Source organism: Hyla sarda, chromosome 12, assembly GCF_029499605.1.
Source record: "Hyla sarda isolate aHylSar1 chromosome 12, aHylSar1.hap1, whole genome shotgun sequence".
NCBI classification, from domain to species: Eukaryota; Metazoa; Chordata; class Amphibia; order Anura; family Hylidae; genus Hyla; species Hyla sarda.
The window spans coordinates 1,635,620-1,659,871 of record NC_079200.1 but is presented as its reverse complement, the minus strand read 5'-3'; the positions used below and the strand labels follow the sequence as shown (position 1 = coordinate 1,659,871).

General features: G+C 46.3%; 2 protein-coding genes and 1 long non-coding RNA gene across 3 annotated transcripts in view; 1 reads left to right on the top strand and 2 right to left on the bottom strand.

Annotated features, from left to right (window-relative positions):
* LOC130296989 (uncharacterized) overlaps positions 1-5,655 on the bottom strand; it is a 66,137-nt gene extending 60,482 nt beyond the window's left edge. Inside the window, exon 1 of the long non-coding RNA XR_008849353.1 lies at positions 5,472-5,655. This is a non-coding gene — a long non-coding RNA (uncharacterized LOC130296989). The remainder of the gene's footprint in view (positions 1-5,471) is intronic.
* An 87-nt stretch (positions 5,656-5,742) lies between these two features.
* The window catches only part of LOC130296986 (uncharacterized), a 55,167-nt gene continuing 36,657 nt past the window's right edge, over positions 5,743-24,252 (top strand). Inside the window, exon 1 of the mRNA XM_056549112.1 lies at positions 5,743-5,761. The gene's annotated coding sequence lies outside the window, so the exon portion shown is untranslated. The remainder of the gene's footprint in view (positions 5,762-24,252) is intronic.
* LOC130296902 (trichohyalin-like) lies at positions 16,341-18,656 on the bottom strand. Its single transcript, XM_056548946.1, has one exon. The coding sequence runs from the start codon at positions 18,654-18,656 to the stop codon at positions 16,341-16,343; it is 2,316 nt and encodes a 771-aa protein (XP_056404921.1).

Here is a 24,252-nt window from a genome sequence, read left to right as displayed (position 1 = left end):
GTTCCCCTAAATCCGATTAAGCACATCTGGGACTTCTCGCTCCATCCACCACAGACTGTCCAGGAGTTGGCGGATGCTTTAGTCCAGGTCTGGGAGGACATCCCTCAGGAGACCATCCTCCACCTCATCAGGAGCATGCCCAGGCGTTGTAGGGAGGTCATACGGGCACGTGGAGGCCACACACACTACTGAGCCTCATTGGGACTTGTATTAAGAACATTCAGGGCCGGACTGGGTGTGAAAACCAGTCCTGGAAAAAATGACATACCAGCCCCATAGTGTTGAGTCATTATACCAGCACGTCGTCATTTTCTTGTTCATAAAAGGTAAAATCATGCATTTTAAAGCATATTAGTTTCCCCACCTTAGGTGCAGTACAGTTCCCCCACATTAGGTGCAGTACAGTTCCCCCCACATTAGGTGCAGTACAGTTCCCCCCACATTAGGAGCAGTATAGCTCCCCACATTAGGTGCAGTACAGTTCCCCACATTAGGTGCAGTATAGTTCCCCCACATTAGGTGCAGTACAGTTCCCCCACATTAGGTGCAGTATAGTTCCCCCACATTAGGTGCAGTATAGTTCCCCCACATTAGGTGCAGTACAGTTCCCCCCACATTGGGTGCAGTACAGTTCCCCCCACATTGGGTGCAGTACAGTTCCCCCACATTAGGTGCAGTACAGTTCCCCCACATTAGGTGCAGTACAGTTCCCCCACATTAGGTGCAGTACAGTTCCCCCACATTAGGTGCAGTATACTTCCCCCACATTAGGTGCAGTATACTTCCCCCACATTAGGTGCAGTATACTTCCCCCACATTAGGTGCAGTATACTTCCCCCACATTAGGTGCAGTATACTTCCCCCACATTAGGTGCAGTATACTTCCCCCACATTAGGTGCAGTATAGTTCCCCCACATTAGGTGCAGTATAGTTCCCCCACATTAGGTGCAGTATAGTTCCCCCCACATTAGGTGCAGTATAGTTCCCCCACATTAGGTGCAGTATAGTTCCCCACATTAGGTGCAGTAAAGTTCCCCCACATTAGGTGCAGTAAAGTTCCCCCACATTAGGTGAAGTACAGTTCCCCCACATTAGGTGCACTATAGTTCCCCCACATTAGGTGCACTATAGTTGCCCCACATGAGGTGCAGTATAGTTCCCCCACATTAGGTGCAGTATAGTTCCCCCACATTAGGTTCAGTATAGTTCCCCCATATTAGGTGCAGTGTAGTTCCCCCACATTAGGTGCAGTATAGTTCCCCCACATTAGGTGCCGTATAGTTCCCCCACATTAGGTGCAGTATAGTTCCCCCACATTAGGTGCAGTATAGTTCCCCCACATTAGGTGCCGTATAGTTCCCCCACATTAGGTGCCGTATAGTTCCCCCACATTAGGTGCCGTATAGTTCCCCCACATTAGGTGCAGTATAGTTCCCCCACATTAGGTGCAGTATAGTTCCCATACATTAGGTGCAGTATAGTTCCCCCACATTAGGTGCAGTATAGTTCCCCCACATTAGGTGCAGTATAGTTCCCCCACATTAGGTGCAGTATAGTTCCCCCACATTAGGTGCAGTATAGTTCCCCCACATTAGGTGCAGTATAGTTCCCCCACATTAGGTGCAGTATAGTTCCCCCACATTAGGTGCAGTATAGTTCCCCCACATTAGGTGCAGTATAGTTCCCCCACATTAGGTGCCGTATAATTCCCCCACATTAGGTGCCGTATAATTCCCCCACATTAGGTGCCGTATAGTTCCCCCACATTAGGTGCAGTATAGTTCTCCACATTAGGTGCAGTATAGTTCCCCCACATTAGGTGCCGTATAGTTCCCCACATTAGGTGCATTAAATCACATTTATTAACTTTTTTTTTTTTTACACTTTTTTTTTTGCAGTGTTATAGCTCCCATAGGAGACTATAACTGCACACACTGATCATTGTTATCCCATAGGAGACTATAACACTGCACACACTGATCATTGTTATCCCATAGGAGGCTATAACACTGCACACACTGATCATTGTTATCCCATAGGAGGCTATAACACTGCACACACTGATCATTGTTATCACATAGGAGACTATAACTGCACACACTGATCATTGTTATCCCATAGAAGACTATAACACTGCACACACTGATCATTGTTATCCTATAGGAGACTATAACGCTGCACACACTGATCATTGTTATCCCATAGGTGACTATAACACTGCACACACTGATCATTGTTATCCCATAGGAGACTATAACACTGCACACACTGATCATTGTTATCCCATAGGAGACTATAACACTGCACACACTGATCATTGTTATCCCATAGGAGACTATAACACTGCACACACTGATCATTGTTATCCCATAGGAGACTATAACACTGCACACACTGATCATTGTTATCCCATAGGAGACTATAACACTGCACACACTGATCATTATTATCCTATAGGAGACTATAACACTGCACACACTGATCATTATTATCCAATAGGAGACTATAACACTGCACACACTGATCTCTTATACTGATCATTGTTATCCCATAGGGACCTATAACACTGCACACACTGATCTCTTATACTGATCATTATTATCCCATAGGAGACTATAACACTGCACACACTGATCTCTTATACTGATCATTGTTATCCCATAGGGGACCATAACACTGCACACACTGATTGCCAGCACTGTTCACTGCAAAGCCATAGCTTTGCATTGATCAGTCTTATCGGCGGTCGATTGCTCAGGCCTGGATCTCTGGCTTGGAGCAATCAATCGCCGATCGGACGCGCCGAAGGAAGGCAAGTGACCCTCCGCCCACGTCCTAGCTGATCTGGACACCGCATTTTCCCTGCGGTGGTCCCGATCAGCCCCACTGAGCAACCGAGAAACTTTTACTTTTGTTTTAGATGCGGCGTTCAAAGTTGATCGGGACCACCGCAGGGAAAATGGGTCAATAGCGGCACCGTGATCACTGTCACGCGCTATTAGCCCTGGGTCCCGGCTTCAGTTACATGCCGGGACCGACCGGATATGACACACGGAGACCGCGTGACCCCGCAGTATATTACGGGAGCCAGCCACGGACGTTGATGAAACATTTTTTTTTTTTATGGTGTACACTGTTCGGTAAAAGTGATATTTATTCTGTGGTTTGGTACGATTATGGCGATACCCATTTTATATCGCTTTCTATGTTCTTTTTCTGCTATTCATTTTCCAACCGCCGTAACTTTTTTATTTTTCGGCCGATGCTATTGAGTACGGGCTTATTTTTAGCAGGATTTTTATTGGTATCATTTTGCGATACGTGCTACCTTTTGCTCTTTTAGCAAATTTTGTGCTTTTTTTTTTTTTTTTTTTAAACAGTGTTCACCGTGCGGGATAATTTACATTATAGTTTTTTAGTACATGTCATTACGGACGTGGCGATACCTATTATATGTATATGGTTTATGTTTTTGATCTTTTTTGGTGATACGCGTATTTTTCGCCCTATAGGACGCACCGGCGTATAAGACGCACCCAATTTTAAAGGTGCAAAATCTAGAAGAAAAAAAAAGATTCTGAACCCAACAGTGATCTTCAACCTGCGGACCTCCAGATGTTGCAAAACTACAACTCCCAGCATGCCCGGACAGCCATCGGCTGTCCGGGCATGCTGGGAGTTGTAGTTTTGCAACATCTGGAGGTCCGCAGGTTGAAGACCACTGGTATAGGAGGTAATACTCACGTGTCCCCACCGCTCCGGACCCGTCACCGCTGCCCTGGATGTCGCCCTCCATCGCTGTCGCCGTGTCCCCAACCATCCGGACGCCTTCTTCCCCGGGATCCACGCTCTCCGTCGCCGTCATCGCGTCACTACGCACGCCGCTCCGATTAGATGACGGGAAGGCGTGCGCGACGACGTGATGACGTAGAAGGAGAGCGCCGGCCATGGAGGGGATCCCGGCACGGAGCAGACACCGAGTAGGCAGGTAAGGTCCCTCCCGGTGTCCTGTAAGCTGTTCGGGACGCCGTGATTTCACCGCTGCGGTCCCTAACACCCCGACTTAGCAGCCGGGTTAGTGTCACTTTCACTTCAGACGCGGCGGTCAGCTTTGATCTCCGCGTCTGAAGGGTTAATACAGGGTATCACAGCGATCGGTCATGTCCTGTATTAGCCGCGGGTCCCGGCCGTTAATGGCCGCAGGGACCGCCGCGATAGGTGTGTATTCGCCGTAGAAGATGCACCAACTCCCCCCCCCAGTTTTGTGGAAGAAAAAGTGCGTCTTATACGGCGAAAAATACGGCGATACACGGCTTTTATTGGGAAAAGGGCATTTTTTAATTTTTTACACTTCATACTTTTATTGAAGAACTTTTTATTAAATGTTTCACTTTTTACAGGTTATACTACATTTGCACTGCAGCACAGTATGAGCCGATCAGCGGCAGACAATACAGTCTCCGGTTGGATCTCACAGGCTTCCGGTCATCATCTGACCTCCTGCTGTCATAGCAACCAACGGCGACCCGCAATCGTATCACAGCGCCGCCATTGGTGAACGCTCCCCCTGTCAACACCATAGATGCTGTGATCAGGATTGATTGTGGCACCTACTGGGTAAATGCTACCGGGGACCGGTGCGATCGCGGCTCCGGCAGGACACCTGCTGTGATTGCTAGCCAGGTCCCGCGGCCGATCTCCTGCGCTGTCCGCAGCAGTGCCGGAGGTCCCTAGGACGTATGCCTACATGCGCGAAAGCGTCTGGTGCTAGGACCTATGCATACGTCTTATAGCTGGAAGGGGGTTTAAAAAAATGTATTAAAATAATTTGATCCCAAAATGACAGGGCATTTTTTGTAGTGTTTTATGGTTGTTGTACTTACTCTAGGAGGAGTAAAGATGGACGTCTCGTATGGGAATTATTTTATTGACAATGTATATATAACTGGGACCCCCAGAACCCCTTTCCCCAACTTATGACTGTTGGAAAACTACAACTCCCAGCATGGCCGACAAGACGTGACAGGACTTGTGAAAACAACAACAGTCGGGTGGGGCGCGAAAGCGAAAACAATGCAGTGCCTGGTTACCGCCGCACGATTGCGTCAGAGTCAAAAAGAACCGCAGGAGAGAAACCGCCAAGAATAACAATTTGTGAGGAAAAAAACTCCCAAAATCTGCATTTTTGGGTGACAATATGACCGGGCCGCTTATTTGTGTGGTGGCTGATGATTTTTTTTTTATGGTAAAAATAAAAGATAAAAAAAGGGAAATAAATTGTGAGGTAACTGCGCCATAACCGGGCCTGAAAATGGCGGGATTCCCGCCATTTTCAGGCCCGGTTATGGCGCAGTTACCTCACAATTTATTTCCCTTTTTTTTCTTTATTTTTAACATAAAAAATACATCAATACGTTTCCAGGGGATGTATGAGAATTATTAACAGTGCACATGTAGCAGCGCCCCCTACCTGTGGCAGAACTACAACTCCCAGCATGCCCGTGCCGTAGCCATGACGGGACTTGAAGTTTTCACATTGGTCCCTGTGGGGAAGCGCGCGGGTATGGCGCCATCTTGTGGCGAGACTCCCGCCAAAAAGCCGAGCGGGAGGAGGAGCCTAGGAGGAGCGCGGGCCGGTGACCGCACCGTGTGCACAGAGGGTGAGCGGCTTCTGTATTTTATATCTTCTCTCTCCATGATACAGAAATCCTGCCTGTACTGCTGGGACTTGTAGTACTACATAACTTCACCACTGCCAGGGTACTACCACAGACCCTACGGGGTTGTATTTTATGTGGTCTTCCCTATAGCACAGTATGAGGGCCGGGTCTTATGTGACACATTCCACTACAAAACACAAAATATGGCGCTACACCGCCATGATGAGCTCATCTGAGGGCCCCCTTATAGACCCCTATCCATGGCTGAGCCCCCAGCTGGACAACTACAACTCCCAGCATGGCCTGATAGCCAGTGACCTCCCAACTGTGTTGTTTATTTATATATATATATTTTTTTTTTTTTTTGCTAATAACCTTCTATAGGAGAAAAAACTGCAAAAAAAAAAGAAATGCGGGTTTAATATTTGAGTTTTTTTTTTTTTTAATGGCCTTTTATTTCCCCTCTAATCCTGTAATACAAATGCCAGCGTCTCACAATTCCATGACTTTTTTTTATTTTTTAACCCCTTAAGGACCAGGCCAATTTTATTTTAGCGTTTTCATTTTTTCCTCCTCGCATTATAAAATCCATAACTCCTTTATATTTCCCTCTACAGACCCATATAAGGGCTTGTTTTTTGTGTGACCAATTGTACTTTGTAATGAAACCTCTCAATTTACCATAAAATATACGGTGACCCCCCCCCACAAATACATTTTAGGGAGGACATTTTAATGAAAACCAAAATTTTGCACATTTTGGAGGGGTTCAATTTCACACTGTACAATTTACGGTAAAAATGACGTGTGTTCTTTATTCTGTGGGTCAATACGATTAAAATGATCCCCATGGATAGATACTTTTATATATTTGTACCGCTTAAAAAAAAATCTAAAACTTTTTGTACAAAATCAGTCATCTAAAATCGCCCTATTTTGACCACCTATAACTTTTTCATTTTTCCGTGTATAGGGCGGTATGAGGGCTCATTTTTTGCGCCGTCATCTGTACTTTTTTTAGATACCACATTTGCATATATAAAACTTTTAGATCATTTTTAATTAATTTTTTTAAATAAAATGTGACAAAAAAGCTGCATTTTTGGACTGTTTTTTATTTTTTTACGTTTATGCCATTCACCATACAGGATCATTAACATTATGATTTGATAGTTCGAACATTAACGCACACGGCGATACCAAATTTGTTTATTAAAAAAAAAATTATGTTTTTTGGGGGTAAAATGGGAAAAACTGACAATTTTCATTTTTATTGGGGGAGGGGATTTTTGACTTTTTTTTTATTTTTAAATTTTTCAACTTTTTTTTAAACACTTTTTATGTCCCCATAGGGGACCATCTATAGCAATCCTGCTAATACTGTTCAGTGTTATGTATAAGACACAGCACTGATCAGTATCATCGGTGATCTTCTTGTATTGTCTGCTCAATCTCACACCAGAGCAGAAGACGCCGGTGCATTGCCATAGAATGAGATTTGCCATAGAAAGAGATGCTCCGCCTCCATCACATCCTATTGGCTCACACTTGTCACTTGACATATTTAACCGTCACGCATCAACGCGCACAGCAGTCTCAGTTTGGCTCAGATCTCCTCTCCCTGTGATAGCTGAAGCTGCACGAAGCTCTCATGGCGTCTGTGGCCCGATTCCGAGAGCGGAACCGGGCCACAGAAACTCATACATTTACTCAGCTCATACACTTACTCGTTTATTACATTTACTGTTTTATAGATCTACAGCGCTATCGGGATCCCTATGCCCAATAGCGCTGTCATCAGCGTGCCTCCCCGCGAGCGCGATAGATCTACAGCGCTATCGGGATCCCTATGCCTGATAGCGCTGTCATCAGCGTGCCTCCCCGTGAGTGCGATAGATCTACAGCGCTATTGGGATCCCTATGCCCGATAGCGCTGTCATCAGCGTGCCTCCCCGCGAGTGCGATAGATCTACAGCGCTATTGGGATCCCTATGCCCGATAGCGCTGTCAGCGTGCCTCCCGCCAGTGCTAACTACACCCCACGCCCCCAGCTCTACTCCCCGTCCCCCGTTTACTCTCAGGGAGCGGGGAACAGAAAGTAGAGCATCGGGTGCAGGTAAAGTAGTACTGCGCATGCGCGCGCAGCTAAAGCAGTGATGCGCATGCGCGCGCAGCTAAAGCAGTGATGCGCATGCGCAGCACTACGCAAATAGCGTAGGGAAGTAGGTAGGTAGCGTAGCCGTACATTAGTGTAGGTTGTAAGTTAGCGAGCTCCGCGCAGCTTCAGCTATCACAGGGAGAGGAGATCTGAGCCAAACTGACACTGCTGTGCGCGTCGATGCGTGACGGTTAAATATGTCACGTGACAAGTGTGAGCCAATAGGATGTAATGGAGGCGGAGCATCTCATTCTATGGCAAATCTCATTCTATGGCAATGCACCGGGAGACGGACGGAGGCAGGCGAGGGGACCTCTGGCCGCCATGCTGGATGATTGGATCGCTGCTGCAGCACTGCGGGCGATCCGATCATCCATTCAAAGTACCGCACTGCCGCAGATGCCGTGATCTGTATTGATCACGGCATCTGAAGGGTTAATGGCGGACATCCGCGCGATCTCGGATGTCAGCCATTACGGGCGGGTCCCCGGCTGCCGTTTATGACCGCGAGCACCGTTTCGATGCTCGCGGTCATAAACAGGACGTAAATGTACGTCCTGGTGCGGGAAGACCCGCCAAACCAGGACGTACATTTACGTTCGTGGTCGTTAAGGGGTTAAACTGCAGGGCGGAAAAAACACCAAAACTAAAACACAATTATGACATTATTATTATTATTATTATTATTTTATTTTTATTTTTTTATGTCACAAAATAAGCATTTTGTGATCACTTACATGGCAGTTTTTCGCTCATAGACTGTTGGGGTCTATTCACACAGGCAGAATTTCCACTTGCGGAATTCCACCTCAAATTAAAGCCCATAGACTTCTATGGGACTGTGGACTCCACAAGCAGAAATTCTGCCTTACGGGAAAAGGCAACGGAACATGAGCGCTTTTCCGTAATAGAAATCCTGGAGCAGTGGTCTCCAACCTGCGGACCTCCAGATGCTGGGAGTTGTAGTTTTGCAACATCTGGAGGTCCACAGGTTGAAGACCACTGTCCTAGAGTAAAATGATGAAGGGATCACATGACTTGGGGAGAATGCCAAGAGGAAAACATAAAACTTTCCTAATATGACAGGGCAGATTTTTGTGGGATTTTTTTTATTTTTATTTTTTACCAAAAACCAAACACCAAAAATAAGTTAAAGGGGTACTCCAGGAAAAACTGGCTCCAGAAAGTTAAACAGATTTGTAAATTACTTCTATTAAAAAATCTTAATCCTTTCAGTACTTATGAGCTTCTGAAGTTAAGGTTGTTCTTTTCTGTCTAAGTGATCTCTGATGACACGTGTCTCGGGAAACGCCCAGTTTAGAAGCAAATCCCCATAGCAAACCTCTTCTAAACTGGGCGGTTCCCGAGACAGGTGTCATCAGAGAGCACTTAGACAGAAAAGAACAACTCAACTTCAGAAGCTCATAAGTACTGAAAGGATTAAGATTTTTTTAATATAAGTAATTTACAAATCTGTTTAACTTTCTGGAGCCAGTTGATATATATAAAAAGTTTTTTCCTGGAGTACCCCTTTAAGTGTGAAAACTCCATCCAAAGTGTAGCCTGAAAATGGTGGCAATTTAGGAAGGAATTTCCAAGAGTCACAAAGGCCTTTGTTTGTCCGGGCATGCTGGGAGTTGTAGTTCCCTGGTTGGGAAATGCTGATCTACTAACAGATGCCGAGACAGGACACAGGAGGTGGCGTATGGTAAAGCTTTGCTCAGCTCCACTCTGCTCCTACAGCCAGGGCCTCGGCTCTGACCTACATTAATGGATTCGTTCACATCGCATCTTTGCCGTCTGTTGAGTAAATGCGGCGAAATGCATAATAATCGCGTTTTGCTCCATGTACCTTTAAACTGTAACAGGTAAAACAGTGCAAAAGTGCCTAGGTTTTATTATGTTGTACCTTGTTTATGTCTGTATACTTACATCACGGCTTGAAAAATGTGTTAAAATAAGTGCCAGCAAACGTAAGCTAGGAACCAAGATGCCGGATGTCATGTGACATAAAATGACATCATATAGTCATTAGTGTCCCCTCATTTCTCCTGTGTCACAGTCATTAATGTCCCCTCATCTCCCCGTGTCACAGTCATTAGTGTCCCTTCATTTCTCCTGTGTCACAGTCATTAGTGTCCCCTCATCTCTCCCTGTGTCACAGTCATTAGTGTCCCCTCATCTCTCCTGTGTCATTCATTAGTGTCCCTTCATTTCTCCTGTGTCACAGTCATTAGTGTCCCTTCATTTCTCCTGTGTCACAGTCATTAGTGTCCCTTCATTTCTCCTGTGTCACAGTCATTAGTGTCCCTTCATTTCTCCTGTGTCACAGTCATTAGTGTCCCCTCATCTCTCCTGTGTCACAGTATTTAGTGTACCCTCATCTCCCCCTGTGTCACAGTCATTAATGTCCCCTCATCTCTCCCTGTGTCACAGTCATTAGTGTCCCCTCATTTCTCCTGTGTCACAGTCATTAGTGTCCCCTCATCTCTCCTGTGTCACAGTCATTAGAGTCCCCTCATCTCCCCCAGTGTCACAGTCATTAGTGTCCCCTCATCTCCCCCTGTGTCACAGTCATTAGTGTCCCCTCATCTCTCCTGTGTCAGTCATTAGTGTCCCCTCATCTCCCCCGTGTCACAGTATTTAGTGTACCCTCATCTCCCCCTGTGTCACAGTCATTAGTGTCCCCTCATCTCTCCCTGTGTCACAGTCATTAGTGTCCCCTCATTTCTCCTGTGTCACAGTCATTAGAGTCCCCTCATCTCCCCCAGTGTCACAGTCATTAGTGTCCCCTCATCTCCCCCAGTGTCAGTCATTAGTGTCCCCTCATTTCTCCTGTGTCACAGTCATTAGTGTCCCCTCATCTCCCCCGTGTCACAGTATTTAGTGTACCCTCATCTCCCCCTGTGTCACAGTCATTAGTGTCTCCTCATCTCTCTTGTGTCACAGTCATTAGTGTCCCCTCATTTCCCCCAGTGTCAGTCATTAGTGTCCCCTCATTTCCCCCTGTGTCACAGTCATTAGTGTCCCCTCATCTCCCCCAGTGTCAGTCATTAGTGTCCCCTCATTTCTCCTGTGTCACAATCATTCGTGTCCCCTCATCTCCCCATGTGTCACAGTCATTAGTATCCCCTTATCTCTCCTGTGTTGCAGTCATTAGTGTCCCCTCTTTTCCCCCTGTCACAGTCATTAGTGTCCCCTCATCTCCCTGTGTCACAGTCATCAGTGTCCCCTCATCTCCCTGTGTCACAGTCATCAGTGTCCCCTCATTTCTCCTGTGTCACAGTCATTAGTGTCCCCTCATCTCTCCTGTGTCACAGTCATTAGTGTCCCCTCATCTCCCCCGTGTCACAGTATTTAGTGTACCCTCATCTCCCCCTGTGTCTCAGTTATTAGTGTTCCCTCGTCTCTCCCTGTGTCACAGTCATTAGTGTCCCCTCATCTCCCTCTGTATCACAGTCATTAGTGTCCCTTCATCTCTCCCTGTCAGTCATTAGTGTCCCCTCATCTCCCCCTGTGTCACAGTCATTAGTGTCCCCTCATCTCCCCCTGTGTCACAGTCATTAGTATCCCCTCATCTCTCCTGTGTCACAGTCATCAGTGTCCCCTCATCTCCCCAGTGTCAGTCATTAGTGTCCCCTCATCTCCCCCGTGTCACAGTATTTAGTGTACCCTCATCTCCCCCTGTGTCTCAGTTATTAGTGTTCCCTCGTCTCTCCCTGTGTCACAGTCATTAATGTCCCCTCATTTCTCATGTGTCACAGTCATTAGTGTCTCCTCATCTCTCCTGTGTCAGTCATTACTGTCCCCTCATCTCCCCCTGTGTCACAGTCATTAGTGTCCCCTCATTTCTTCTGAGTTACAGTCATTAGTGTCCCCTCATCTCTCCTGTGTCACAGTCATTAGTGTCCCCTCATCTCTCCTGTGTCACAGTCATTAGTGTCCCCTCATCTCTCCCTGTTTCACAGTCATTAGTGTCCCCTCATTTCTCCTGTGTCACAGTCATTAGTGTCCCCTCATCTCTCCTGTGTCACAGTCATTAGTGTCCCCTCATTTCTCCTGATGTCAGTCATTAGTGTCCCCTCATCTCCCCCTGTGTCAATCATTAGTGTACCCTCATCTCCCTGTGTCACAGTCATTAGTGTCCCCTCATCTCTCCTGTGTCACAGTCATTAGTGTCCCCTCATCTCCCTCTGTATCACAGTCATTAGTGTCCCTTCATCTCTCCCTGTCAGTCATTAGTGTCCCCTCATCTCCCCCTGTGTCACAGTCATTAGTGTCCCCTCATCTCCCCCTGTGTCACAGTCATTAGTATCCCCTCATCTCTCCTGTGTCACAGTCATCAGTGTCCCCTCATCTCCCCAGTGTCAGTCATTAGTGTCCCTTCATTTCTCCTGTGTCACAATCATTAGTGTCCCCTCATCTCTCCCGTGTCACAGTCATTAGTGTCCCCTCATCTCTCCTGTGTCACAGTCATTAGTGTCCCCTCCTCTCCCCGTGTCACAGTCATTAGTGTCCCCTCATCTCCCCGTGTTACAGTCATTAGTGTCCCCTCATTCCCCCCAGTGTCAGTCATCAGTGTCCCCTCATCTCTCCTGTGTCACAGTCATTAGTGTCCCCTCATCTCTCCTGTGTCACAGTCATTAGTGTTCCCTCATATCCCCCAGTGTCACAGTCATTAGTGTCCCCTCATCTCCCCCTGTGTCACAGTCATTAGTGTCCCCTCATTTCCTCCTGTGTCAATCATTAGTGTCCCCTCATCTCCCCCAGTGTCACAGTCATTAGTGTCCCCTCATCTCCCCCAGTGTCACAGTCATTAGTGTCCCCTCATCTCCCCCTGTGTCATAGTCATTAGTGTCCCCTCATTTCCCCCAGTGTCAGTCATTAGTGTCCCCTCATTTTCCCCTGTGTCACAGTCATTAGTGTCCCCTCATCTCCCCCAGTGTCACAGTCATTAGTGTCCCCTCATTTCTCCTGTGTCACAATCATTCGTGTCCCCTCATCTCTCCCTGTGTCACAGTCATTAGTGTCCCCTCATCTCCCCCTGTGTCACAGTCATTAGTGTCCCCTCATCTCCCCCTGTGTCACAGTCATTAGTGTCCCCTCATCTCCCCGTGTCACAGTCATTAGTGTCCCCTCATCTCCCCGTGTCACAGTCATTAGTGTCCCCTCATCTCCCCCGTGTCACAGTCATTAGTGTCCCCTCATCTCCCCCTGTGTCACAGTCATTAGTGTCTCCTCATCTCTCCCTGTGTCACAGTCATTAGTGTCCGCTCATCTCCCCATGTGTCACAGTCATTAGTGTCCCCTCATCTCCCCCTGTGTCACAGTCATTAGTGTCCCCTCATCTCTCCTGTGTCAGTCATTAGTGTTCCCTCATATCCCCCAGTGTCACAGTCATTAGTGTCCGCTCATCTCCCTTTGTGTCACAGTCATTAGTGTCCCCTCATCTCCCTGTGTCACAGTCTTTAGTGTCCCCTCATCTCCCCATGTGTCACAGTCATTAGTGTCCCCTCATCTCCCTCTGTGTCACAGTCTTTAGTGTCCCCTCATCTCCCCCTGTGTCACAGTCTTTAGTGTCCCCTCATCTCCCCCTGTGTCACAGTCTTTAGTGTCCCCTCATCTCCCCCTGTGTCACAGTCATTAGTGTCCCCTCATCTCCCTGTGTCACAGTCTTTAGTGTCCCCTCATCTCCCCATGTGTCACAGTCATTAGTGTCCCCTCATCTCCCTCTGTGTCACAGTCTTTAGTGTCCCCTCATCTCCCCCTGTGTCACAGTCTTTAGTGTCCCCTCATCTCCCCCTGTGTCACAGTCATTAGTGTCCCCTCATCTCCCTCTGTGTCACAGTCATTAGTGTCCCCTCATCTCTCCCTGTGTCACAATCATTAGTGTCCCCATATCTCTCCCTGTGTCACAGTCATTAGTGTCCCCTCATCTCCCTCTGTGTCACAGTCATTAGTGTCCCCTCATCTCCCTCTGTGTCACAGTCATTAGTGTCCCCTCATCTCCCTATGTGTCACAGTCATTAGTGTCCCCTCATCTCCCTCTGTCACAGTCATTAGTGTCCCCTCATCTCCCCCTGTGTCACAGTCATTAGTGTCCCCTCATCTCCCTCTGTGTCACAGTCATTAGTGTCCCCTCATCTCTCCCTGTGTCACAATCATTAGTGTCCCCATATCTCTCCCTGTGTCACAGTCATTAGTGTCCCCTCATCTCCCCCTGTGTCACAGTCATTAGTGTCCCCTCATCTCCCTCTGTGTCACAGTCATTAGTGTCCCCTCAGTGTTCAGCAGCAGATGTCACCCATACTCCTAAGTACTAAGTGTGTCCATTGGGGCTCCTAATTGGTTGTATCGGTCATGTGACATCTGCAGCTCATGTGACACCGGAGTGGAGGGAAGAAACAGTTATTCTTTTTTAATGATGGACCTGGGCGCCATATCCCACAATTCTCATTCCCAATGGCGATCGGACGTCTAGGATCAGTCTTGTCCTATTCTCTTCTGTCCAAGTCAATGGGAGGTGTCGGCTTCTGTTTCCTTACACTTATCGGATGTAGATTTTATTTTTAGGCTTTAACAGGATTCATATTAAATTCTACCACATAAACTGTGTGAACCTAGTCATAGCTCCTGCGGTCACACAGCGTCTTACCTATGCGCAGCGCTACATGAAGACGTTGGTGCTGGCGGACGGGTCCCTGATCGTCTGGAGGCGATGGAAACGTCACATTGTAGCTTTACCGTATGATGAAATAAAAGAACGTCTGTATATATGTGAGTGCTGCCGGTTTCCTCACATTTATCTACACTCGTACGCACTGCGTTACCATCTTCAGATTTGTTTTATGTTTCTTTTCTCCTCCATTATTTATCACTCAGTACCGCATTATGGTAAAGTGATAACTAGAGCTGCAACGATTAATCGATAAAATTGATTAAATTCAATAACTGGATTCATTGACGACGAATCCCGTTATTGAATAATCGCCTGATTCGTTGTCCGCGGTCAGGAGGCTGCGAGGAGGCGGCGGTCAGGCGTGAGTCCCGCAGCAGCCTCAGTGACAGTCTCAGACTCTCAGCTCCACCCTCCGATCAGGCTGCTGCTCCTCCTTGTCTCCTCCCCCGCCGCCATTTTACCTGTATTTCCCCATCTCAGCCCATGAGGATCAGTGACCCTCCACTTTCTGCCGCCTCCAGGGCCCCCGGACAGTACATAGAGGTTCCAATAATCACTGTGCTGCGGTCCTGGTGGCCGGTGATCCTCCCAGGGCCTCCGTCCGTCCGTGTGTGTCTGCAGTCTGCTCTCCTATACACATGGGGGGTATGTGCAGACAGAGCATTGCACCCTACTGTCTTCTACAGACCTTAGGGTGCAATGCTCTGCAGCCTGCACATACTCCCCATGTGTATAGCAGTGTGTGTACATTCCTATACAGATGGGGGGGTATGTGCAGAGCATTGCACCCTAGTCTGTACTACAGACACAAGGGTGCAATGATCTGTATATACCCCTATGTGTATAGCAGTATATGCAGAGCATTGCACCCGTCTGTCTGTAGTACAGTGTGCAGTGCACACCGCTTTACCCATGGGGGTATGTGCAGAGCATTGCACCCTTGTGTCTGTAGTTCATATACACTGCTATACACATGGGGGTGTGTGCAGAGCATTGCACCCTTGTGTCTGTAGTTCATATACACTGCTATACACATGGGGGTGTGTGCAGAGCATTGCACCCTTGTGTCTGTAGTTCATATACACTGCTATACACATGGGGGTGTGTGCAGAGCATTGCACCCTTGTGTCCGTAGTTCATATACACTGCTATACACATGGGGGTGTGTGCAGAGCATTGCACCCTTGTGTCTGTAGTTCATATACACTGCTATACACATGGGGGTGTGTGCAGAGCATTTGCACCCTTGTGTCCGTAGTTCATATACACTGCTATACACATGGGGGTGTGTGCAGAGCATTGCACCCTTGTGTCTGTAGTTCATATACACTGCTATTCACATGGGGGTGTGTGCAGAGCATTTGCACCTTAGTATTTTTAGTACTACAGAGTCTGTACTCCAGACATGGGTTGGGAGCAATGCTCTGCAGTTTGCACATACCCCCATGTGTATAGGAGTGCGATATAAAGAGTAAAGTAAAAATTACCTCCCCCTTTTCCGATTGCTATACAAAAAAGTATTTATTTTATTTTTTTTACATATTTGATTCTACCGTATGGCTAACTGTCTATTAACATTTTATTTTACACTGGTTTCTGCACTGGATCATTAATAGTGACAGCAACCGGCGTAAACGTAAAAAAAAAAAGAATTGCTGCTGTTTGGTCACATCACATGCTAGAAACTTTTAAAATGTCCATTATACAACATTTTTCAAGTAGAGTCAGCTGAACCACTTTTTTGGGAATTTTGAAATTTTTCCGATTAATCAATAAAATAATCGACAACTAATTGATTATTAAAATAATCGTTAGCTGCTGTCCTACTGATAACAGAATGTTTTAATTCTCTGCACATTTATAAAAAAATGAAACACTAAAGTCTTTCTGTATTCTCTGTAAAGTCTCTCTGTATTCTCTGTAAAGTCTCTGTATTCTCTGTAAAGTCTCTCTGTAGTCTCTGTAAAGTCTCTCTGTAGTCTCTGTAAAGTCTCTCTGTATTCTCTGTAAAGTCTCTCTGTATTCTCTGTAAAGTCTCTCTGTATTCTCTGTAAAGTCTCTCTGTAGTCTGTAAAGTCTCTCTGTAGTCTGTAAAGTCTCTCTGTATTCTCTGTAAAGTCTCTCTGTATTCTCTGTAAAGTCTCTCTGTATTCTCTGTAAAGTCTCTCTGTATTCTCTGTAAAGTCTCTCTGTAGTCTGTAAAGTCTCTCTGTATTCTCTGTAAAGTCTCTCTGTATTCTCTGTAAAGTCTCTCTGTATTCTCTGTAAAGTCTCTCTGTATTCTCTGTAAAGTCTCTGTATTCTCTGTAAAGTCTCTCTGTATTCTCTGTAAAGTCTCTCTGTAGTCTCTGTAAAGTCTCTGTATTCTCTGTAAAGTCTCTCTGTATTCTCTGTAAAGTCTCTCTGTATTCTCTGTAAAGTCTCTCTGTATTCTCTGTAAAGTCTCTCTGTAGTCTGTAAAGTCTCTCTGTATTCTCTGTAAAGTCTCTCTGTATTCTCTGTAAAGTCTCTCTGTATTCTCTGTAAAGTCTCTCTGTATTCTCTGTAAAGTCTCTCTGTATTCTCTGTAAAGTCTTTCTGTATTCTCTGTAAAGTCTCTCTGTATTCTCTGTAAAGTCTCTCTGTATTCTCTGTAAAGTCTTTCTGTAGTCTCTGTAAAGTCTCTCTGTATTCTCTGTAAAGTCTCTCTGTAGTCTCTGTAAAGTCTCTCTGTATTCTCTGTAAAGTCTCTCTGTATTCTCTGTAAAGTCTCTCTGTAAAGTCTCTCTGTATTCTCTGTAAAGTCTCTCTGTATTCTCTGTAAAGTCTCTCTGTATTCTCTGTAAAGTCTCTCTGTATTCTCTGTAAAGTCTCTCTGTATTCTCTGTAAAGTCTCTCTGTAGTCTGTAAAGTCTCTCTGTAGTCTCTGTAAAGTCTCTCTGTATTCTCTGTAAAGTCTCTCTGTATTCTCTGTAAAGTCTCTCTGTATTCTCTGTAAAGTCTCTCTGTATTCTCTGTAAAGTCTCTCTGTATTCTCTGTAAAGTCTCTCTGTATTCTCTGTAAAGTCTTTCTGTATTCTCTGTAAAGTCTTTCTGTATTCTCTGTAAAGTCTCTGTATTCTCTGTAAAGTCTCTCTGTATTCTCTGTAAAGTCTCTCTGTATTCTCTGTAAAGTCTCTCTGTATTCTCTGTAAAGTCTCTGTATTCTCTGTAAAGTCTCTCTGTATTCTCTGTAAAGTCTCTCTGTAAAGTCTCTCTGTATTCTCTGTAAAGTCTCTCTGTATTCTCTGTAAAGTCTCTCTGTAAAGTCTCTCTGTATTCTCTGTAAAGTCTCTCTGTATTCTCTGTAAAGTCTCTCTGTAAAGTCTCTCTGTATTCTCTGTAAAGTCTCTCTGTATTCTCTGTAAAGACTCTCTGTATTCTCTGTAAAGTCTCTCTGTATTCTCTGTAAAGTCTCTCTGTATTCTCTGTAAAGTCTCTCTGTATTCTCTGTAAAGTCTCTCTGTATTCTCTGTAAAGTCTCTCTGTATTCTCTGTAAAGTCTCTCTGTATTCTCTGTAAAGTCTCTCTGTATTCTCTGTAAAGTCTCTCTGTAGTCTCTGTAAAGTCTCTCTGTAGTCTCTGTAAAGTCTCTCTGTATTCTCTGTAAAGTCTCTCTGTAGTCTCTGTAAAGTCTCTCTGTAGTCTCTGTAAAGTCTCTCTGTAGTCTCTGTAAAGTCTCTCTGTATTCTCTGTAAAGTCTCTCTGTAGTCTCTGTAAAGTCTCTCTGTATTCTCTGTAAAGTCTCTCTGTAGTCTCTGTAAAGTCTCTCTGTATTCTCTGTAGTCTCTGTAAAGTCTCTCTGTATTCTCTGTAAAGTCTCTCTGTAGTCTCTGTAAAGTCTCTCTGTATTCTCTGTAAAGTCTCTCTGTAGTCTCTGTAAAGTCTCTCTGTATTCTCTGTAAAGTCTTTCTGTATTCTCTGTAAAGTCTCTCTGTATTCTCTGTAAAGTCTCTCTGTATTCTCTGTAAAGTCTCTCTGTATTCTCTGTAAAGTCTCTCTGTAGTCTCTGTACAGTCTCTGTATTCTCTGTAAAGTCTCTCTGTATTCTCTGTAAAGTCTCTCTGTAGTCTCTGTAAAGTCTCTCTGTATTCTCTGTAAAGTCTCTCTGTAGTCTCTGTAAAGTCTCTCTGTATTCATACCCTTTAGTGATTCCAGTCTCTAGAGGCCACAAGGTTTACACACCTGGATTTGGGGATTTATTCCATTGATCCTCTCAGCTGTCAGGTTGGATGGGACCATCGGTGGAAACCATTTTCAGGTCTCTTCGGAGATGTCCCAATGGGTTCGGACTCTGGTTGAGCAACCAATCAGATAGCTTTTATTTTTCAGAGTATTTATAAAAAACAAATATATATAATATAATATCTGTAATTTTAAAGTGATCTGATGCTATGAGCAACTGGTCCTTTATTCCTCTGCACAGGTTTTATTAAATCTCCACCAGTGTCTAGTTGGGAGGTCCACAGCTCTGAATTAGGTTTTCCTTAAGGCTGCATTCACATCACGATTTCTCCATCCGACCTGAGTACACGATTTTTATAACTTAAAATCGTATGTAATCGTATATAAAGTCGGATCCATTGACCTCCATAAAAAATCAGATCCATTACACACATCCGATTTGATCAGCATCCGATTTCACACGATTTTTGTTCGGGTCTGAAATCGGGGTTGACCACGATTTCAGACCTGAACAAAAATCGTGGGAAATCAGATGCGGATCAAATCGGATGTGTGTAATGGATCCGACTTTATATACGATTTCATACGATTTTAAGTTATAAAAATCGTGTACTCAGGTCGGATGGAGAAATCGTGATGTGAATGCAGCCTAAGAATATCTCTACTTTGCTCCATTCAGCTTTCCCTCAATTCTGACTAGTCTACTGTCCTCACACCATGATGCTGCCCCCACCATGATCACTGTAGGGATGGTATTGGGCAGGTGATGGGCAGTGCCTGGTTTCCTCCAGACATGATGCTGCCCCCACCATGATCACTGTAGGGATGGTATTGGGCAGGTGATGGGCAGTGCCTGGTTTCCTCCAGACATGATGCTGCCCCCACCATGATCACTGTAGGGATGGTATTGGGCAGGTGATGGGCAGTACCTGGTTTCCTCCAGACATGATGCTGCCCCCACCATGATCACTGTAGGGATGGTATTGGGCAGGTGATGGGCAGTGCCTGGTTTCTCCCAGACATGATGCTGCCCCCACCATGATCACTGTAGGGATGGTATTGGGCAGGTGATGGGCAGTGCCTGGTCTCCTCCAGACATGATGCTGCCCCCACCATGATCACTGTAGGGATGGTATTGGGCAGGTGATGGGCAGTACCTGGTCTCCTCCAGACATGATGCTGCCCCCACCATGATCACTGTAGGGATGGTATTGGGCAGGTGATGGGCAGTGCCTGGTTTCTCCCAGACATGATGCTGCCCCCACCATGATCACTGTAGGGATGGTATTGGGCAGGTGATGGGCAATACCTGGTTTCCCCCAGACATGATGCTGCCCCCCCATGATCACTGTAGGGATGGTATTGGGCAGGTGATGGGCAGTGCCTGGTATCCCCCAGACATGATGCTGCCCCCACCATGATCACTGTAGGGATGGTATTGGGCAGGTGATGGGCAGTGCCTGGTTTCCTCCAGACATGATGCTGCCCCCACCATGATCACTGTAGGGATGGTATTGGGCAGGTGATGGGCAGTGCCTGGTTTCCTCCAGACATGATGCTGCCCCCACCATGATCACTGTAGGGATGGTATTGGGCAGGTGATGGGCAGTGCCTGGTTTCCCCCAGACATGATGCTGCCCCCACCATGATCACTGTAGGGATGGTATTGGGCAGGTGATGGGCAGTGCCTGGTTTCCCCCAGACATGATGCTGCCCCCACCATGATCACTGTAGGGATGGTATTGGGCAGGTGATGGGCAGTGCCTGGTTTCCCCCAGACATGATGCTGCCCCCACCATGATCACTGTAGGGATGGTATTGGGCAGGTGATGGGCAGTACCTGGTTTCCACCAGACATGATGCTGCCCCCACCATGATCACTGTAGGGATGGTATTGGGCAGGTGATGGGCAGTACCTGGTTTCCTCCAGACATGATGCTGCCCCCACCATGATCACTGTAGGGATGGTATTGGGCAGGTGATGCGCAGTACCTGGTTTCCCCCAGACATGATGCTGCCCCCACCATGATCACTGTAGGGATGGTATTGGGCAGGTGATGGGCAGTGCCTGGTTTCCCCCAGACATGATGCTGCCCCCACCATGATCACTGTAGGGATGGTATTGGGCAGGTGATGGGCAGTACCTGGTTTCCACCAGACATGATGCTGCCCCCACCATGATCACTGTAGGGATGGTATTGGGCAGGTGATGGGCAGTACCTGGTTTCCACCAGACATGATGATGCCCCCACCATGATCACTGTAGAGATGGTATTGGGCAGTACCTGGTTTCCACCAGACATGATGATGCCCCCACCATGATCACTGTAGAGATGGTATTGGGCAGATGATGGGTAGTGCCTGGTTTCCTCTAGACATGATGCAGGAATGTCTCCCAATTACAGTGGTCCCTCAACATATGATGGTAATTCGTTCCAAATGACCCATCGTTTGTCGAATCCATCGTATGTTGAGGGATTCGTGCAATGTAAAGTATAGGAAGTTATACTCACCTGTCCCCGCCGCTCCGGACCACGTCCTCACCGCTCCCGATGCTGTCCCAGGGGCTCCCGATGCTGTCCCGTTGCTCCGGCATCTTCTTTGGGATCCTCCGGTGTCTTCCGCATCTTGTCCAGGGTCCGGGCCTCGCTTTCCGGTGACGTTACTACGCTGCTGCGCCGGCACGGCGTGCGCACTGACGTAATAACGACGCCGGAAAGCGAGGCCCGGACCCTGGACAAGATGCGGAAGATGCCGGAGCATCCCGAAGTGGACCTGGAGCAGCGGGGATAGTTAAGCCAACCTGTCCGGGATGCTTAAACTGCTATCCGACAGCAGCTTAAGCATTTTGCGCTGTCGGATAGCAGTTAATGCGATGGCCCCGACATATAAAAGCATCGTATGTCGATGCTGATATCGACTTGTGATGGCCTCTAAGAGGCCATCGTATGTCGATTTGATCATATGTCGAGGCCATCGCATATCGGGGGGTTACTGTACTTAGTTTGGTGGATGGCAGCTTTAGGAAGAGTCCAGGTTGTTCCTCTTTCCATGTGAGAATTATGGAGGCCACTGAGCTCTTAGGGACTTTTTTTCAGTTTAGCAGAAATGGTTTTTGTCCCTTTTCCAGGTACGCTCCGAGCCTCCACACAATCATGTCTCTGAGCTCTACAGGCAGTTATTTCCCCCTTTCATGGTTTGGTGTTTGCTCTGATACACATTGTTATCTTACATAGACAGGGCTGTGTCTTTCTGTATTGTGTCCAATCCACAGGTGACTACAATAAATGTGAAGAAACATCTCGAAGGTGGGAGGAGCCAGAGCTAAAAATCAAGTGTCATAGTAAAGAGTCTGAATACTTTGTTTCTCCTTTAAAGATTACCTGTCATGATCTTAAATGTTATAATCCTCCCAGGTCACTGCCCCCATCATGATAAACCACCCCTTCTTGATTCTACCTTGTTATTGTTCTGTATTTTCTGCTCAGTCTCAGTCATATTCACAGACTGGGAAGGGGCGTTCCCCAGCAGGTGTGACATCATCTGAAGCCATACAGGGGAGAACTTCCTCCCTCACTCTGCTGCACACAACCCAGAGCAATTCAGTGTGTGATGAGCTATGATTGGCTAAGGCTGCACACACCCCTCAGCGTTTCCTGATTTTGGATTTCTGCCAGGCCATCAGGAGTCCAAAGTCTGTGCAAAAGATGGGGGTGGGGGGGGGGGGTGTAAGGAATTAAAAACAGATTTTAATTATAGTGCCCATTTAATAGATTTAGTAAAAATTACAAAAATTCTGTTGTCACATTTTCATTATATCGGTAATTTTCAAACAGTGCCTCCAGCTGTTGCAAAACCACAACTCTCAGTATGCCCGGACAGCCGGAGGCTGTCTGGGCATGCTGGAAGTTTTAGTTCTGCAACAGCTGCATTATAGGGTAATGAGTTTATTAAAATTTAGAACAAGAAGCAACATAACAAAATGTGACGGGGTCTGGAGACTGTGAATTCATCATAATTTTGTCCATTAATAAGAAGAATTTTCGGCGATCTGTCTGGTGGAGCAGACGTGCCCAATGGCAAAATTTTCCATCTGTGTAATACACTTGTTTCTCACTAGGTGGAGCTGTAGTCTGTTTTATTATCATGTTTAAAAAGAAAAAACCTCCAGTCCTGGCGCTTCCCCCAAAGGGTGTAGATTAGTAATAAAATAAAACAGGCATTACATGGGGTTCAATGTGTTTCGGGCTCGTGGTAGAAGGTTTGAATGTAATTTCGGAGACCATTACCACCTGATTATGTATATCTACATATATTCATCAGCCCCACCTTTCTACTCCGTTATCATCCTGTGGTTATTAGTTTTTAATTATCCACCTGAGCCAATCCCCAATATAGGTACATTATACCATCTTGTATATCTCTTTCTCAATCAAATTATTATTATTATGGCTGTAACTACTAGTATTAAAGGGGTTCTCCACCATCAGGTGATTTTAGTAGGTACCTGGCAGGCAGTAATGGACATGCTTAATAAGGATCTGCGCTTGTCTTGAGGCTAAATGGCTATGTTGTGAGATTACCATAACACTGTGGCTAGCTTTTTGTGCACTGGTATTTCCTGTTTGGCTTTTCTTTTTTTGACTACAAATCCCATGATTCCATTTTCTTCGCTCCCACCCATTGAAACATAAATGAGCTGCATCCATTCAAAAGACCTGTGGTTTTCAATCAGGGTGCCTACAGCTGTTGCATTAGTTGCAGATTGATCTCTCTCCCACCAAGTGATCGCTCCACCCATTGAAGCAGACAGGCTCCCTGTCATCAGCTGACTAGTGAGTCAGGTCTCGGCCGCATTGTAACCTGGGAAAAATCTGAGACAACAGTCATTTTGTATGATGTTAAAAATAAATATTGGGGTGAAAATCACAGAAGAAATCTGTCTTGCCCCCGCAGCGCTTCTATATAAGTCTTGCCCCCACACAGCGCATTTATATAGGCATTGTCCCCCGCCGCGCGCGTGTGTGTGTGTATATATATGTGTATATATATATGTTTCCCCCCCCCCCCCCCCCCCACAGCGATATCATAAGCCCCCAGCAGCGCTATGAATGAAAAGTATTCTATTAGCAGCGCGTCAGGCCAGGAATCCGTCCGGCCCGATGCGCTGCTGAAAGAATACTTACTTGTCATTCATAGTGCTGCGGCGACATATGTACGTAGTAGCGCTGTGGGGGCAGATAATGCTATATGTCTGCCCCCCACAGTTCTTCTATGTACATATGCCACTGCAGTGCTATGAAAGACAAGTATTCTTTCAGCAACACATGGCGCTGCCAGGGGCTTATGATAGCGCTGTGGGGGGAAAATATATATATATACACATGCGCTGTGGGGGAATACCTATATAAATGCGCTGCAGGGGACAATACCTATATAAATGCGCTGCAAGGGACAATACCTATATAAATGCGCTGCGGGGGGGGGGGGGGGGGCAAGACTTTTATATAGTACAGCAGGGGGCAAGATATATAAAAGCGCTGTGAGGGCC